The sequence below is a fragment of the Antedon mediterranea genome, chromosome 11 (genome assembly GCF_964355755.1).
Source record: "Antedon mediterranea chromosome 11, ecAntMedi1.1, whole genome shotgun sequence".
Classification (NCBI taxonomy): domain Eukaryota; kingdom Metazoa; phylum Echinodermata; class Crinoidea; order Comatulida; family Antedonidae; genus Antedon; species Antedon mediterranea.
Window position 1 is genome coordinate 17,374,732 of NC_092680.1, and position 17,035 is coordinate 17,391,766.

At 37.7% G+C, this 17,035-nt stretch overlaps 2 protein-coding genes across 2 annotated transcripts; one reads left to right on the forward strand and one right to left on the reverse strand.

Annotated features, from left to right (window-relative positions):
* Positions 1-21: 21 nt before the first annotated feature.
* LOC140062413 (probable ATP-dependent RNA helicase DDX49) lies at positions 22-7,851 on the forward strand. Its single transcript, XM_072108624.1, has 11 exons — positions 22-234; positions 2,288-2,411; positions 2,839-2,924; positions 3,059-3,180; positions 3,847-4,031; positions 4,450-4,590; positions 5,412-5,487; positions 6,016-6,265; positions 6,505-6,593; positions 6,785-6,856; positions 7,067-7,851. Exons 1-11 carry the CDS (start codon positions 90-92, stop codon positions 7,151-7,153), a joined length of 1,377 nt encoding a protein of 458 aa, XP_071964725.1. The 5' UTR covers positions 22-89; the 3' UTR covers positions 7,154-7,851.
* Positions 7,852-8,783: 932 nt separating this feature from the next.
* Positions 8,784-14,330, reverse strand: LOC140062029 (uncharacterized). Its single transcript, XM_072108071.1, has one exon. The coding sequence runs from the start codon at positions 14,328-14,330 to the stop codon at positions 8,784-8,786; it is 5,547 nt and encodes a 1,848-aa protein (XP_071964172.1).
* Positions 14,331-17,035: the final 2,705 nt, after the last annotated feature.

The window sequence follows — 17,035 nt, forward strand, 5'->3', positions numbered from 1 at the left end:
ATCGACGACGAGGAAGGGAAGGTGACGACGAAGTGTTTTTGGCCCATATCGTGTCGTGACATATCGTCACAAAAAGGAAGAAAAACACAATGGCAAGCGTCGTAGCGAAGGTGGATCGAGAAAATAGTTTTTCTACATTAAAACTAGATAAATGGCTTGTAAATCAGTGCAAGAATCTTGGTTTAAGTCGACCAACACCTATACAAAAAAACTGTATCCCACCAATTTTGCAAGGTTATCGACTTTTCACTCCCTCTATTCTAGAAGGCTAGGCTAGCTAGGCCTATCTAGCTAGCCTACACTCTAGGCCCTCTCTAGCAAATGAGGCCTAGCTAGGCCTAGGCTAATTTATATTAACCTAAACGAAATCAGTGGAGGGCGATAAGCGGCAAGCCTATCCTACAAGTGTCTAGTCTAGAGGGGTAGGCCTAGCCTAGCTAAATGATGATGAAAATCAGTCGCATCTGAAATTGGTCGCGATAAAATCAATTTTCGGTATTTTGTATGGCGTGCCGCTAGAGCTATACTTTTGATGATATCGGTCGCGTTTGAAATCGGTCGCGCTATTTTGTATGGAGCAAGATGCATGCTAGCGGGATATTCATTTTCTTCGTTTATATAGATTTAATTGATAATGATATTTTTTAGGTGATTATGTGGATATTTTTTATTTGCTTAAAATTAATTTTATCAAACATAAATTTTTTTTTATTTCACAGGTCTCGGAGAAGGACTGTGTCTTTTCAAAATGGCCATTTCAAAACAAGTTTAAATATTATCTTAGGCATATAATAATTTACTTCTATTTATAATATGTAATTATGCAAACAATTACGTAATAGAGAACAATTTATTTAAAAACAATAATTGTTACAGTGTACAGCCCGTAAATCCAGCGTATCCATTTTTATACTGTAGCAGATATACTGTATCATATCCATGTTGTACTATTCGATCACCTTTTTTTTATTTTATTAATGTCCGTACTTTAAGTATATAATGATTATTGTTGAGGCAAATCACGTGTGTATTTTTATTTCTAATGTTTAAAATAATAAGTTACTGAAATAAACCTCCAAATAAGCCATATCGGAGATGCACCTTCTACAGTATGATCGTGCAGTCGTCTCCTCTAAATCTAACAGTATGTTATTTTGCTGACAGGGATTCCCCTTTTTAAAAAAACACGCACTAGTGTGTCAAATCATGGTTAAAACACGTACCAGGTAAAGATGACGTATATTACTAATAACCTACGTTTGAAACATCTATAGGCCTTCTGCAAGTGTTTTTGTGATCAAAACGGGTCAGTGTCTCACATCCATACGCTGTTTGTAAATCTAAATGTTTAAATATCAGTGCAGATTACCTTTTTGAGAATCTTGTCTACCTTTATTATCCATCCATTATTTTTCTCACATCTATCATTGTATAGGCCCGGCAGATTGATTTATAACGGCATTTGATCTATATATTTTATTATCCTAAAACCATTCTCACGTCAGAGTGGCGTAGATCGAACGTAAAAATCATCATGCATCATCTTCAAATATACAACATTAGGCATGCCAATATACGAGACCGATTCGAAAAGTGACCGATTGAAACGCGACAGATGTCAAATGCGACCGTAATGATCTGTAATCCTGTTCCTACTACGCTATTACAGGCCTCCCTATAGTAATACTACTAAAGTTTTTATAGTTTTATTTCACAAACAAACATTGGTCGCATTTTTTAAATCAGTGTTCATGAAAAAATCAACTCTCAGCATTTTCTATTGGCCGGTGCTAGCTAATTCTTTTGATAGGTTGTGTTTGAAATCGGATGTAGTGTGTATTAATAAACTGATATTCATTTAGACATTCCAACCCTCAAGAGTTGGGGCGAAATTGGCATTTTATTTACAAGAGGTGCGTCGCGGACTCTAAAAATTAATCGGATGTAATTTGTATTGAATAAATAAATAATCTTTTATAAAAAACATAATTCAGACAGTAAAATGTTTAAAACTAGAACCAAAATTTGGAGAGCTTCTGGAGATGGATGAATGTCTGTTTATTGTTTATGTTGTACCAACCAGATGTCTGGGATGGATCCAGAGAGTGTGATTCGGTCAAAAGGGATATCTGGGTATCTGGGGTGTTCCTTTAGCTTTTCCTATAAATGGATATTTTTCTATACAATTAAACTAATAGAAACTGACATTTGCTAACACCTAATTAGTTTTACAGCGTATACCATGTGTTTGTTCCTAATTTAAATTGAATTGTTTATTACTTTTCAGGACGAGATTGTATTGGATGTGCTAAAACTGGAAGTGGAAAAACTGCTGCCTTTGTTTTACCAATTCTTCAAACACTTAGTGTAGATCCTTATGGCATATACTGCCTTGTTTTGTCTCCCACAAGGTAAGTACAGGCTTAAGATTAGGATTAAGGCCCTCCACAGCAGCCAACAGTGCAGCGCCTACCAGATTAGCACACCAGGAGACAATCCCCTACTATTTTTCAAATAGTGTACCAAGAAACCAATGGCATTACGTCCCATCTGAAGGACAAGGCAATGGAGTAAAGAATTTTTATAGCTTCAAACCCATGCCTATCACATGCTGTTTCGTTTCCCTTATTACTATTACTCTCCGGTCTATACAGCACCCGACACGGTATTCCCCGACGGTCTCCCATCCAAGAACGCAACCCCAGTGATCGCCATACTTCATGAGTAATGTTGTAGCTCTGTTATTTTATTTTAGATATTGTAATTTTCTATGTAAATTAACATTTTGACCAAGTCCTATTTTAGATGATTTTTTAAATTTTTGTCATTTTTTTTTAGGGAGTTAGCGTACCAAGTTGCAGATCAGTTTCGAGTGTTGGGAAAACCTATTGGACTGAAAGACTGTGTAGTTGTGGGTGGAATGGGTAAGAATATTGTAATATCATTTTAATGGTTATTATGAAATAGGTTTTTATACATCGGGTTCATTTAAAAAAACTTATTGCTTGGTTGAGATTTTTAAAATAAAATTGTTATTTTTTGATCATTTTTTCAACAGATATGATTTCACAAGCGACAGAGCTATCTAAGCAGCCTCATGTAGTCGTGGCAACACCAGGCCGACTTGCTGATCATTTGAACAGTGCTTCTACGTTTTCTCTTAAGAAGATAAAATTTCTAGTAAGAAATAAATCTGAATAAAACAATTTTTTAATATAATTCCGCATCATATTTAATATCATAGCAGTTGCGGATTCACAATAATAATAAGAACCACCAAAATACTAAATGTTTTGACAAATTTGTAATCTTTTTGTCATCAAATATGTAATTATTTTGTTATGTACGCTTTTGATTTGTAAATAGCACTTTGATTTAAAATCACATTTATTAAACATCGCTATAATAACAACAATATTACATGGACCTTTTCATACTGAATTAGTAAAAGAGTGGTCTATTTGTGGTGGTCTATCTTTTTATTTTTTATTTCAACTCAATCTCATAGCTGCCAGGAGTGGTCAAACTGTAATCTATAGCCTTAATGGAAAGAGTTCGAGGGTCATTCACTCCATGGTTCTGGTGGTAGAATGAGTCCTATGGGATAAGAACTATAAACCATAGGTCCAGTATACAGATCTAGCTCCTAGTACATCTTTCAAGACGAGTAGGTGGTTACCCCGGTGTACTAGCTCACACAGCCACTGTTGGTTCTTATTCATTTGTATTTAATCAAGCATGCGACTGGTCATGACATATTTGTAATGGATGTGCGTTTCAGAGCTGTGTGCAGTTTAGCAATTACCTTTTCACTCCCTTACACATAGTAACTGTTATATTTTCTAGGTCTTGGATGAGGCAGATAGGTTATTAGAAGGAAATTTTGGACCAGATTTAGAAGTTATATTTGATGCCATAACCAAGAAAAGACAGACTTTATTGTTTAGTGCTACAATTACACAGACTTTAGAAGAACTTAGAAAGATAGCAATGAAAGAACCGTTTTTCTATGAGTGTACATCAGAAACCGAGTATGTGGTTTAGACAACATTGAATATTTATACACTATAAATGTGTCGCGCAATATTTATACACTATAAATGTGTCGCCCAATATTTATACACTATAAATGTGTCGCGCAATATTTATACACTATAAATGTGTCACGCATGTAGTTGCTCACTGTGTAACAAAAATGAATTTGCAAAACAAAATTGCAGTATTTGTATATATGTATACGACAATTGCACTCTCGATGACATAATTAAGAGTTCAATAGAATATTTATTGAACATTATCCCAAAACCCTCCAATCAAATGACAAGAATCTACTTAGTTATTGTACTTGTATAAGTATACAAGGGTATAAATATAAATTGTATAAATAATGTTGAGATATTCATGAATTGCTGGAAATCCATAATTATCATTTCATATTTATTCATTCAGAATTGCCACAGTAGATACTCTAGACCAACGTTATGTATTGATGCCAAAGCAGGTGAAAGATGCTTATTTACTGTACATTTTACAAGAGTACATGGCTGAACATGAAGATCCCTCTATTCTTATTTTTACAAGTACTTGCAAGTAAGAAAACATTGCTATTTAGTTATTATTATTTTGTTTATACCTTTTGTAAGCTCTCGCTGATAAAATATATTAGCCGGACTACGTTATAACTGATTGATATGATTGTATTTTATTAGTTACTTGTGTGTACAATGAATCCGCATGCAGAGAGAGAGAAAGCATGGTCATATATAGGGGTATTCATTAGGGGTTGCTCATATTGATTAAACTATAGAGGGTTCACTACTATAATTAGGTGCGATCAGATATGAGATGCTATATAGTTCTACACCTTTCTAACATTACGTACATGTTGCAACTTAGTCAGCATTTATTTGCTAATGGACAGGAAAAATAATTTGTGGTATAATCTAAACATGGAAATACAATATTAAACATGCTTGATTGTGAGGGCATGTGGCGCAGTATGTTGGACGCTGATCGTGAGATTGTGGGTTCTAGTACAATGCTCGTCGCATTTCTTGTCCTTGGGCAAGACACTTGCGTTTGCCACTCTCCACCCAGGTGTACAAATGGGTATCTGCTATAGGTCAAAACACAACTGCGCTGATTACTGGAGTATGTTTCAAGACGTGTTTGATCTAAAATATGACCGGGATAGTTATATGAGGCTTTATGCATTAGGTTCTATATGAGATCGACATATTATTATTATTGCAATGGCCTGTGTGATGTAGAGGAAATGGCCAAGTAACAAAAGAAAAATGTAATACCAATTAATATTTTTCTCTTGCTGTTTTGTACCAATTTATTCTTCGTCAGTATTTATTGAGTATTATTTAATGCATAAATAATTGTTTCAATAATTTCTGCTGCAGGAGCTGTCATGCTGTTGCCATTATGTTAAGAAAAATGCATCTACCTTGTGCTGCTTTACACTCCTTAGTGAACCAGGTAAAATTTGTGTTCAACAGATCAGAACGTTGTATAATTTCTTAAATTTTCTCTAGCCTGAATTTTTTTAAATTAAAATTTGTTATTTATTTATACCGGGTAACCTCTTCAGTCAAAGACTGATCTCCCAGAGGGCCCAGTTATAATCAATGGCTGTGATGTACTAGTGCACCGGGGTAACTCCCTACTCATCTCGAAAGATGTACTAGGTTCTTTAAAGTGCACGTGAGCTAGATGTGTGCACGTGAGCTAGATGTGTGCATGTAAGCTAGATGTGTGCACTGGACCTATGGTTTATAGTCCTTAACCCAGAAAACTCGTTCTACCACCAGAACCATGGAGCGAGTGAGTGTCGAACCCTTGCCGCTCCACCACTCGGTCGCCTCTACCAGATACAACTATAGAAGAATGAAGGATTTATAGTGTTTGCGATTTGTTCGAACAAAATGAGATGAATCACTAATTGTACATTGTTTTATATTATTAGATAATTGCCAACATACTTTCACATTTTTCATTTCACATTAGCGTACCCGGTTAAGTGCACTTGCCAGGTTCAAGTCCAATCAAGTGAACATCTTAATCGCGACAGACGTAGCAAGTCGTGGTTTGGACATTCCGTCTGTTAAACTCATCATCAACCATAACATTCCAGGCTCGCCGAAGGATTACATTCATCGTGTAGGACGTACCGCAAGGGCAGGTCGTGGTGGCATGGCAATTAGCCTTGTTACACAATTTGATGTGGAACTTGTCCAGGAAATTGAGGAAAGAATCAGTAAGTAATTTATTATTGTTTTAGTTGCCTGTCGAGTGCAGTAGAATCTTTAAGACTCGACAAAGTGTTCCCAAACAAGTAGGCTGCTATGTTGAAATATAAATTGCCCCTCATTCATTTCATGAAAAAGTGTCCTATGATAAAGTGTGTCCCCTTAATATGGGTGTCCCCTAAACATGGGTGTCCCCTAAACATGGGTGTCCCCTTTTTATTTTATTATTTATTTCATTTTTATTCAGAAACTAAACTTGTTGAGTATCCAGTAGAAGAAAAAGAAGTGTTAAGAATCTTAAATGAAGTTGCTGTTGCAAAGCGAGAAGCTGAATTGGTAATAATTTTTCAATTGTTATTGGCGCGGTCAACCATGCCAATGGCACAGGCAACCATGCATGTTCTATTGGGGCAGTTGACCATGTCTAATGTCAGTTTTTCATCTTGTTTGACTGCGCACCTATTTCCACGTGCCGATAAGACAACAAACAACAAACTAAATTCTTATTTTAATTATCTTTATTACAGAAACTAGAAGAAATAGATTTTGGAGAGAAAAGAAAAATAAACAAACAAAAGCAACTTATTAGAGAGGGAAAGGTAAAGATATTTTTATTACTGCATGTAAACAACTGCATTTAGACACCAGAGACTACATTGCTAATGACCCTACTATAGTTCATGGATTTGGTTGGGCTTGATAAAGGATAGTCGGCCTAGATTTTTTCCAGTCTAAAGGGTTGAAATTTACTACTATATTGTGAGACATCATTAACGTGCTATTTGGATATTTTATTTAATATTTTTTAGGATCCGGAAGAGGAAGAAACAAGAAAAAGGAAAGTGTGGAAAGAAAAAAGGAAACTGAGAAAGAAAGGAGAATCAAGCAAACGTTGAAAGTTGTCTTCTGATGATGACATGAAAATGTAACCTGCTGCAGTGTGCCTTAACATCCCTCACAATAAAGTATAAGGTTATCCTTTAATGAAAACATCTTTAGTAAGATTTTTATGGCATGTGTTTACTCCGGAATAGTCTGGGGAAAAATGGCAAAAGGCTTCCTACTTTCTAGGGGTTTTATGTGGTTAAGTTAACAGATAGTGTATAATAGGGAGGTTTTGCAATCTTGCGAATACGATAATGTAAACGGATACGTCACGCACATTTATTCGTTTTTCTTAAGCCAGTAAAAATCTGTTTTGCATGGCAACGAAATATTGAGCGCGCCGTCCAAAATATGACTGCGGTAAATTTGAGCGAAGCGCAGGTACGTGGTGCTTGGCTGCCTAGGCCTAGCGTAACATCAAAGCGAGTGAGGACTTTAAAAATTGACCTGGCATTTTAGTAAATTACTTTAGTAAATTACTTTCAATAAAAGTATAATTATATTATAATCATGAATCATTCCTGATTCAAATGCAAAATGTACAAAATAGATCAAAATCTATACTCGTTTTATAGTTACGAATATGACTGGTGATATTCGTCAACACGAATACGCTTTACGAATATGAAATGGGGATCAGCTCAAAAGTTTCATAAATAGTTGTGAAACCTCCCTATTGTTATAGTGCTGACATGTTGAGACATTCTCAACCTTTGTGACCTCCAGTCACGTGTAAAAGGCAAATAACAGAAACTTGTAACGCGTTATTGTGTCAAACGGTTTTAACTGAAATTTAATAGAAAAAATAAACAAGAATTAACATCAAAATACTAATTAAGCACTGTATTGTACATACTGATGATTTCTATAGTCAATTCCTTTATATAACATATAAACAATCTTATTGGCCTATTCTGCAGCTGCGCACTACTTGTGCTCAGTCAAGCGTAACGAACATAATTCTGCACGCCGTGATAACTCACATGGTCTATCCATGAAGAATTCTATATTGAAATATAAGTTTCCAATTACATAGCTAAACTAACTACACATGAACTACTAAAATGTTGATCACATAAACTACAATATCGTGGGTAAATCTACCACAGAATACGATGAATGTCAATCATAATATATAAAGTTATAACATAATTAAAAGCTTCCAACTAATCTATATAGTCGGGCGAACAGCGCTAATCGCATCTTTTAGGCTAGCATAATGCTGTACACAATGGATGGTAACAATCAAGGATGATCGAAACTTAAACTTACAAAATAAAGAAAACTATAAAGTTACAAATACTAAATCTTACGTCATATTATTCCTAAGTTATTAATTAAATGTATGATAATAATTAAAAGCATATAAAAACATACATCTATCTGCGACTATGCCTTTTGGAATGAAACATGGTGAAGATGACTGCTCTCTTTCGGAGAAAACAACACAGTAACCTCGGTAACATGAGAAGCAAGAAAGGTAATTTAAAAATAAAGTATGGGACGCCAAATGCGTCGTACTCAAGCTGTAACACACCGGCCCCTAAAGGCGCCACTAACCAGCCTTTACAAATTCAAACAATAAGCTTGAGTTACACTAACTACATAAAGATTAAAATAAAGGTTCATAAAGTTCATATCTTAAAACAAATCACTTGCGACTTCAAGCGATACCAATTTTGAGATTGGTCTAACGAGAGTTGACATTTTAGTCTTCACTTTAGCAGATCTAACAAGACCATCTGCAGTGCTTGTGTATACTTCCACGACAACTGCCAGCGGCCATGAATTCCGTGGAGTTAACTCATTCGCAACGATTACAACGTTACCGACCTTGAGGTTTCCATGCTTGTGATGCCATTTGCGCCTTTCCTGTAGAGAGGGCAGGTACTCTCGTTTCCATCTACGCCAAAATAAGTCGGCCAGGTACTGAACTTGCCGCCAGCGCTTGGTTGCATGAGCATCATCTTGCGTAAGTGTTGCTGGTGGTAGTTGAGAACCTGTGCGTAACAGCAATAGGTGATTCGGAGTCAATGGCTCGCTATCCTTCGGATCATCAGACACCTTTGTAAGTGGTCGATTATTGATAATGCTTTCTACCTCACAAAACAGGGTTCTTAATCCTTCCTCCTTCAATATTTGTTCCTGTATTAATCCACTTAAAACTTTACGTACGGTTCGAATACACCTTTCCCACACTCCGCCGAAATGAGAGGCTAGAGGAGGGTTAAATTTCCACACAATATGTCGTTGCAGGAGGTATTGGTGAATTTGGTCTTGATTCCACAGTTCAATTGCAGCCTTTAACTCCTTATTCCCCTTGACAAAATTTCCTCCATTGTCAGAGCGAATCTCTACTGGAGTTCCTCTTCTGGCAATAAATCTCCTTAAAGCGTTAATAAACGAGGTAGTGTCCAAGGAGCTTGATAATTCAAGGTGAACTGCTCTGACAGTTAAGCAAGTGAAGATGATTCCGTATCTTTTAACACTTGACCTTCCTTGTCTCACGTAAAATGGACCGAAACAGTCCACTCCAATGTTGGTAAATGGTGGTGTAGATTTAACGCGATCAGCTGGTAGATCGGACATCTTTTGTTGCATTACTGGCGCTGTATTCTTACGGCACTTCACACATCGGCGAACAACTGACTTCAAATTTACTCTTCCACCGATCGGCCAGAATCGTTGACGTATCGCCGCCAGTGTATGCTCTACGCCAGAATGTCCGGAAATAGCATGATAGTGTCGTAGGATAAGTAAGGTTACATGGTGATTCTTTGGAAGGATAATTTGATGTTTTGCTGCATCACTAATTTCAGATCTTTTCAATCTACCACCTACTCGCATCAAACCGTTCATTACAATTGGATCTAGCTTTATGAGAGAGCTACCCTTCTTGACTTGTTGATTGGTTTGGAGATGGTTAACTTCAGAGTGAAGTGCTTGATTTTGTATGTATCTGAAAATTACTGTCTCAGCGTTTTTCCACTCATCAACGGATATGAAACTGTTAATGTTGGTACCTTTGTTCTTTACTCTGCGTCGCCATCGTAGTATCCAAGCAAAAACCTTTATCAACTTGGTCCAACTTGAAAAGCGGTTGATGAGGTCATTTATTCTGTCGTCATCTAATTTAACGGTTACAGCGTTTACAGTTTTTACTTCTGGATCTCCTACGATAGTATTAAAGTCGGTAGGCATTTGAGGCCATTCACTTTCATCTTCCATCAAGAAACTGGGACCAGTGAACCACATTTCACTTGTCATCATATCCTCTGCAGACATTCCGCGTGAGGCTAGATCGGCTGGATTTTGAGCGGAACTGACGTGTCGCCACTGTTCCTTAGTTGTTTGATTAAGAATTGTTGTCACTCTATTCCCAACAAATGTCTTGAATCTCGTTTCTTCATTGTTCAAATATCTCAACACGCATGTGCTGTCTGTCCAACAAACTGTTCTATCGATTTTTATTTCATGCAGCTCTTCTCGAATGATTCTGTCAAGGCGACTTGCCAGGACAGCTGCTTGTAGTTCCAATCTAGGAATTGTCTGGGTCTTGACCGGAGCAAGTCTTGACTTCGCAGTCACAAGGGTCCCGCATACGTTTCCACACTCGTCCTTCTGGTAAAGGTAGGATGCAGCTCCATAGCTCGTGGATGATGCATCTCCAAAATGATGTAACTCTCTATACGTGACGTTGCCAAAATCTGACGGTTTGTAGCAACGTCGAATGTTCAACTTATCGAGACTCTGAAGTTCCTTTAACCATTCATGCCATTTAATCTGTAGTTCTACTGGAATAGGTTCGTCCCATTTGCATCCAATCAAACACAGTTCTCGGAGTAGCAGCTTTGCCTTTAATATGAATGGTGTTATTAGTCCTAGAGGGTCGTAGACGGATGCTACTACAGACAAAATTCCCCTTCTTGTGCTGGGTTGCTTCTTTGGAGAAATAACGTAACCAAGTGCATCTTGTTTTACAAACCAGTGTACTCCCAGTGCTCTTTGTTGTTCCCCTCCAAACAATGATGTTGAAGCATTCTGTCCACTGTCTGTGAGCGTGGATACAAGTTGGTTGGAGTTTGAGACCCACTTGGTCAAGTTGAAACCTCCACGAGTCAGCAAATTCTTTAATCCCTTGGCAAGCTCAATGGCTGTCTCTTCGCTGTCTACGGATTTGAGACAGTCGTCTACGTAAAAGTTGTTGTTGACTGCGTTAGTTACAACAGGATCGAAATCATCCGCATGGTCTTTGGCAACCTTCCGGAGAGCAAAATTGGAACAACTAGGTGAAGACTTTCCTCCGAAAAGATGTACAACCATCTGGTACTCTTGTGGGTTCATATTCAGATTGCCGTCTTCCCACCATAAGTATGATAGGTAGTGACTATCAGTCTCTCCAACCTTTACTTGGTAGAACATCTTTTCGATGTCCGCTGCAAAGGCGATGGGTCCCAGACGAAAGCGCAGTAATACGCCGACTAATGTGTTTGTAAGATCAGGACCTTGGTAAAGTTTATCATTTAAGCAAACACCTTGATACTTAGCTGACCCATCGAACACTACTCGAACCTTTCCTGGCTTTTGTGGGTTCAACACCGGATGGTGCGGCAAATACCATCTAGGTTGGTCTTTCTGCAACGCCTTTTCTGCGTAGCCCTTTAACAACAGGTCGTTCATAAAATTTGTGTACTTCGTGTGAAGTGTACTGTCCTTGATCAGCCTAGATTTTAGAAGATTGAGTCTTTTCAGCGCCACAGCCTTGTTGTTTGGAAATTCCTCAGGTGGGCTTTTCCATGGCATCGATACTTGGTAATGGCCGTTTTTTAATTTAGTCGATGCTTGCATCATCTGTAGTGCTTGAAGGTCGTTCCGAGACATAACTGTCTTCTCAGTTGGGATATCATTGAACTCAATGTTACAAAATTGCTTAAACTGCTCTTCCAGTGGTTCTGCACAGATAAAATTGCAGTTTTGAACTTGGCATCTAGTTGAAGTCAACGGACCATTCACAACCCAACCAAGAGCTGTTCGTGTGGCGTATGGCCCACCATTCATAGCTGGTTTCACTTCATATGGTTGGTGTAGTTCTGGTAGGTCTCCCCCAATCAGCAAATCAACATTTGCATCAATGGTATCTATGTTTACCCCTTCCAGGTGCACCCAATTCTTAATATCATCTATCGTGGCAATTGCACTTTTTAAGACTGGCAATTTTGGTTTTGTGTGAACGTTTGGTGCTGTAAAGACTGCATCACCATTCAGGGTTGAAATTTCTAATGAGATGAGGTTGCATTCCGATGATGATTGACCGTTTACTGTGGTTAATTTTAACTGGACTCTCTTGCCTTTCGCATTTAATTTGTGAGCTAGGGCGTCTGTGCAGAAGGTTGCAGTTGATCCATTGTCCAGAAATGCGTACGTTTTGATTGTCTTTCTGGTTCCTGGGCACCTTACTTTGACAGGTACTACAGATAGACCTACTCGTGTCGCATTTCCGTTAACTGCCATTGATGACTTTGAATTATTGAGTTGAGTGGTGATTGCACTACTACTTTGATCTGGAGTTGGAACTGCTGCTGCATGTGCAGTCGCATTAGCATCAGCTCTAACAGGTCGTTTTGGAGTATGAAGGAAGCCCGAATGTTTCAGGGTACAATTTTTGCAAAAACTGTTCTTCGGGCACAAAGAAACAAAATGTCCATGCGTTAAACAGTTCCGACAGAGTTTCTTTTCATTGACAAACTTAAGTCTATCCTCAACAGACTTTGACCTGAAATCCTTACATTGTGACAACCAGTGTTGCTCATTGCACATCAGGCACTTGATACCATTTCTTGTGGTTGTGGTTGTTGTGGTCGATGCGGTGAAGGACTTTTTAACTTCTGATGTGTTGGTCAGAGTAATGAAGCTTGGGTCATTTCGCATTTTGGCTTCCGACCGTATGAAATCACAAAAGAATCGAAAAGGTGGAAAAGACACTTGATGAGTCGCCTTGTAATTAGATCCCTTCTTGACCCAACTTTCTCTTAGATTGGGTGGCAACTTTTGTATAATGTGACTTATACCTTGAGACGAATCCAGACTCGCAAGACCTGGATATTTCCCTGTCTCCTTTACGTGGAGAACCTCCAACAGTAAATGACTTAATTGACGCAGCTTTTCCACGTCCTTCAGATTAAACCTTGAGAATTCCTGTAGTCGCTTAGTAATGCTTAGCTCAACTGCCTCTGGGGCACCATAAGTTTCATCGAGTAAAGTCCAAATGTGTCGTAAGGCTTCACTAGGGTTTTCTATATAAACTGCATGTAGAGGAGCAACTAGTGCTCTTGATTTATCGCCAAGCCATTTCATTACAACATTTACCTCTTGGTTCACCGGAACATTCAACTCTTTGATTGTATTGGAAAGTGTGATTTTCCAAGCACGGTATGAGGCTGGAGTATCATCGAACTGCCGGAGACTGGTACTTAATAATTCCTTTCGAAATAGTACATTACCAATTTCTGTCATAACTATTTGAGTTTGGTCGGGCTGCTTGGTTGGTACTTCATCTCTGTATAGCAGTGGAGGTGCAATCAGTTCGAATTCTGGTGCTTGATCGAGGTTTGGTAGAGGTGAAGTGAATTTCATTAGTGGTGGTGGTGAAGCTGGCTTGTAATCAGATACTTGATTCAACAATGTTGGTGGTAATTGGTCAAGGTTTGGTAGAGGTGAAGCAAATTTCATCAGTGGTGGTGGTGAAGCTGGCTTGTAATCTTTAATTTGGGTAAATAATGGTGGTGGTGGTATTGGCTTGTATTCAGGTACTTGGTTCAACAATGGTGATGGTAATTGTTCAGGGTCGAGGTGTGATGAAGATTGAATTGGTTCAAGAGATTCAATACTAGACTCTTCGCTCATCACATCGCTGACATCATCGCACACGCTGTAGGTGTCGAAATCATAATCATCATCTTCAGATGATTGCAAATAGGAGTCTGCTCTTGCCTGGCAAACTGCCTCATCTTCTTCTGCATTTAACAGTTGAACGTCTGCCTCAGCTATAGCTTTGATTCTTAATAGAGAAACTTTCTTCTTAGCAAATTCAACACGTGCCTTTGCCATGGCCAAATCAGCTCTCGCACGAGCATGGCTTATGCTCACATGACTACCACTCCTGCTCACTGACGATCCCGCTTGTGACATCGTATTCTTGCAAGTTTCCACTCACAAAGATTTAAAACTTAAAATGTGACCTCCAGTCACGTGTAAAAGGCAAATAACAGAAACTTGTAACGCGTTATTGTGTCAAACGGTTTTAACTGAAATTTAATAGAAAAAATAAACAAGAATTAACATCAAAATACTAATTAAGCACTGTATTGTACATACTGATGATTTCTATAGTCAATTCCTTTATATAACATATAACAATCTTATTGGCCTATTCTGCAGCTGCGCACTACTTGTGCTCAGTCAAGCGTAACGAACATAATTCTGCACGCCGTGATAACTCACATGGTCTATCCATGAAGAATTCTATATTGAAATATAAGTTTCCAATTACATAGCTAAACTAACTACACATGAACTACTAAAATGTTGATCACATAAACTACAATATCGTGGGTAAATCTACCACAGAATACGATGAATGTCAATCATAATATATAAAGTTATAACATAATTAAAAGCTTCCAACTAATCTATATAGTCGGGCGAACAGCGCTAATCGCATCTTTTAGGCTAGCATAATGCTGTACACAATGGATGGTAACAATCAAGGATGATCGAAACTTAAACTTACAAAATAAAGAAAACTATAAAGTTACAAATACTAAATCTTACGTCATATTATTCCTAAGTTATTAATTAAATGTATGATAATAATTAAAAGCATATAAAAACATACATCTATCTGCGACTATGCCTTTTGGAATGAAACATGGTGAAGATGACTGCTCTCTTTCGGAGAAAACAACACAGTAACCTCGGTAACATGAGAAGCAAGAAAGGTAATTTAAAAATAAAGTATGGGACGCCAAATGCGTCGTACTCAAGCTGTAACAACCTTTACCTCACTGCCTTTTTGGAAATAAGCAAACGCAAACATAACTTAGGTTAGCAGCTGAGTACAAAATAGTTAATGATAAAAATTGATTTTGTTAGTAGACTTAAAGGGTGTTTTCACTTCCAAAACTTTTATCAAAAATATCACCAAGCATTAAAAGATGAACCAATAATGTTGCATAACACTTTGTATATTCACTGGGAAAATAAAATAAATAACTACACTGTTCCTATACTGTATCGTCCGATGTGTGTAGGCCCACTAACTTATTACTAGCTTATTTAGTACAAATGAATCGCGTTAAATAGATAGATAGATATATGTGATCTATGATTGTCATGGCTTCTCCTTTGACCATTTTAAATTTTACACAAATTATTATGTCGCGTTAAAACAGTTGAGGTGGTTGAAGAAAATGTCAACATTTGTTTTATTAAAACTCCTCGTTTTATTTTGGTCACCTATACTTCTATTGCTTATTATAGATTCAACAAATGCAGTGTGCCATGAACTTTTTTCATTCTTAATCTTATCCATAAATTCATTCCCATACTATGAACAGAGGAAACAGTATTTACATAGTTAAGGCTTACTTGTGGTGTTAGTCTTACGGTGCACCTCTCCACAGTGTAGTTCATTCTGCATCCAACAGCAATATGACCTTCTTGTCCGCACTCTGTGCACCTTATAAGTTCTTGATTTTCATATTGTTGTTGGGCGCTCATGAAATCAGGTCTTGCTTGGGCTTGTTGTATAGACAGCAGTTGTGTAAATTGTTTTAAATCGTTCATTGATTTTGTCAAATTGTCTAATTTCGTTTTTTCTGGACGGTCAGCTTGATTTTACTGTTGTACAGTTTTTGTAGTCTTGTTCCCCTGTTCCATAAGACGGAGTTCTGCGTATACCTCTTTGAATGTCATAGATCTTGGTCTCATGGGAGCAAGTCTCTGTGTTACATGCGCATCTCTTACTCCCCTCATAAACTGTTGCGTCAGCATATGGTTGCCATCAACCATTGGATGTTGCACTCTTTCTTCCACCTCTCTCAGAATTGCTTCTAGCTCTACGGCATATATTAAAGGAGTCTCTGCTGGATATCGGACTCTTTCATAGAATTCAGCGAGCAGATCCCGGCAAAAAATAACTCACCAAATTGTTCTTTCAATTCCTCAAATGCATTCTGTGGGGTCGGTTCCGTTTGCGGAAGATTTAATACAAGTTTTCTTGCCGCTTCCCTAAATACTGCACTATGGTATTGAATTGTGCTATCTATCTATTGGTACTAAGTAGTTAATGTCTCTTACCCAGTCATCAATGTCAATTCCGCTTCCTGCTCTTCCGGTAAACACTGGAACATTCTTAACTGTGTTTTGTGTAGGCCTAGATGGCGAGTTCAAATCACGGTGCTGCATCGTCACCTCCTCCATCTCATTTTCGAAAGTTTGCCTCCTTGCACATCGTCTTGCCATTCGATTTTACATTAAACAGACAATTTTGCAGCCAGCAAATTAATAAAATAAATATATTGCGTTCAAATTTGATTTTACTGGTCCTGTCAGGATCGCCAAAAAATGTAACCTTTACTGTTGTTACTTATTCAACAATAATTGACTCGGAGACAATCTAACTTTTAACTCAACGCGGTCTGCATCGCAACCTATTAACACAATAGCGCCCCCTGGCGACGGGATCTCATCAGATATATACTACATCGTATCCCTTTCTTTATTGTTTTCTTTTTTTTAGAATTATATTGTTAAAGTTTATTGTTTAGGTGATTACGTTATGAGAAATCAAATCATCAATCAAAGTAACATTTATTTCTCTTCTTCTCTTTCAT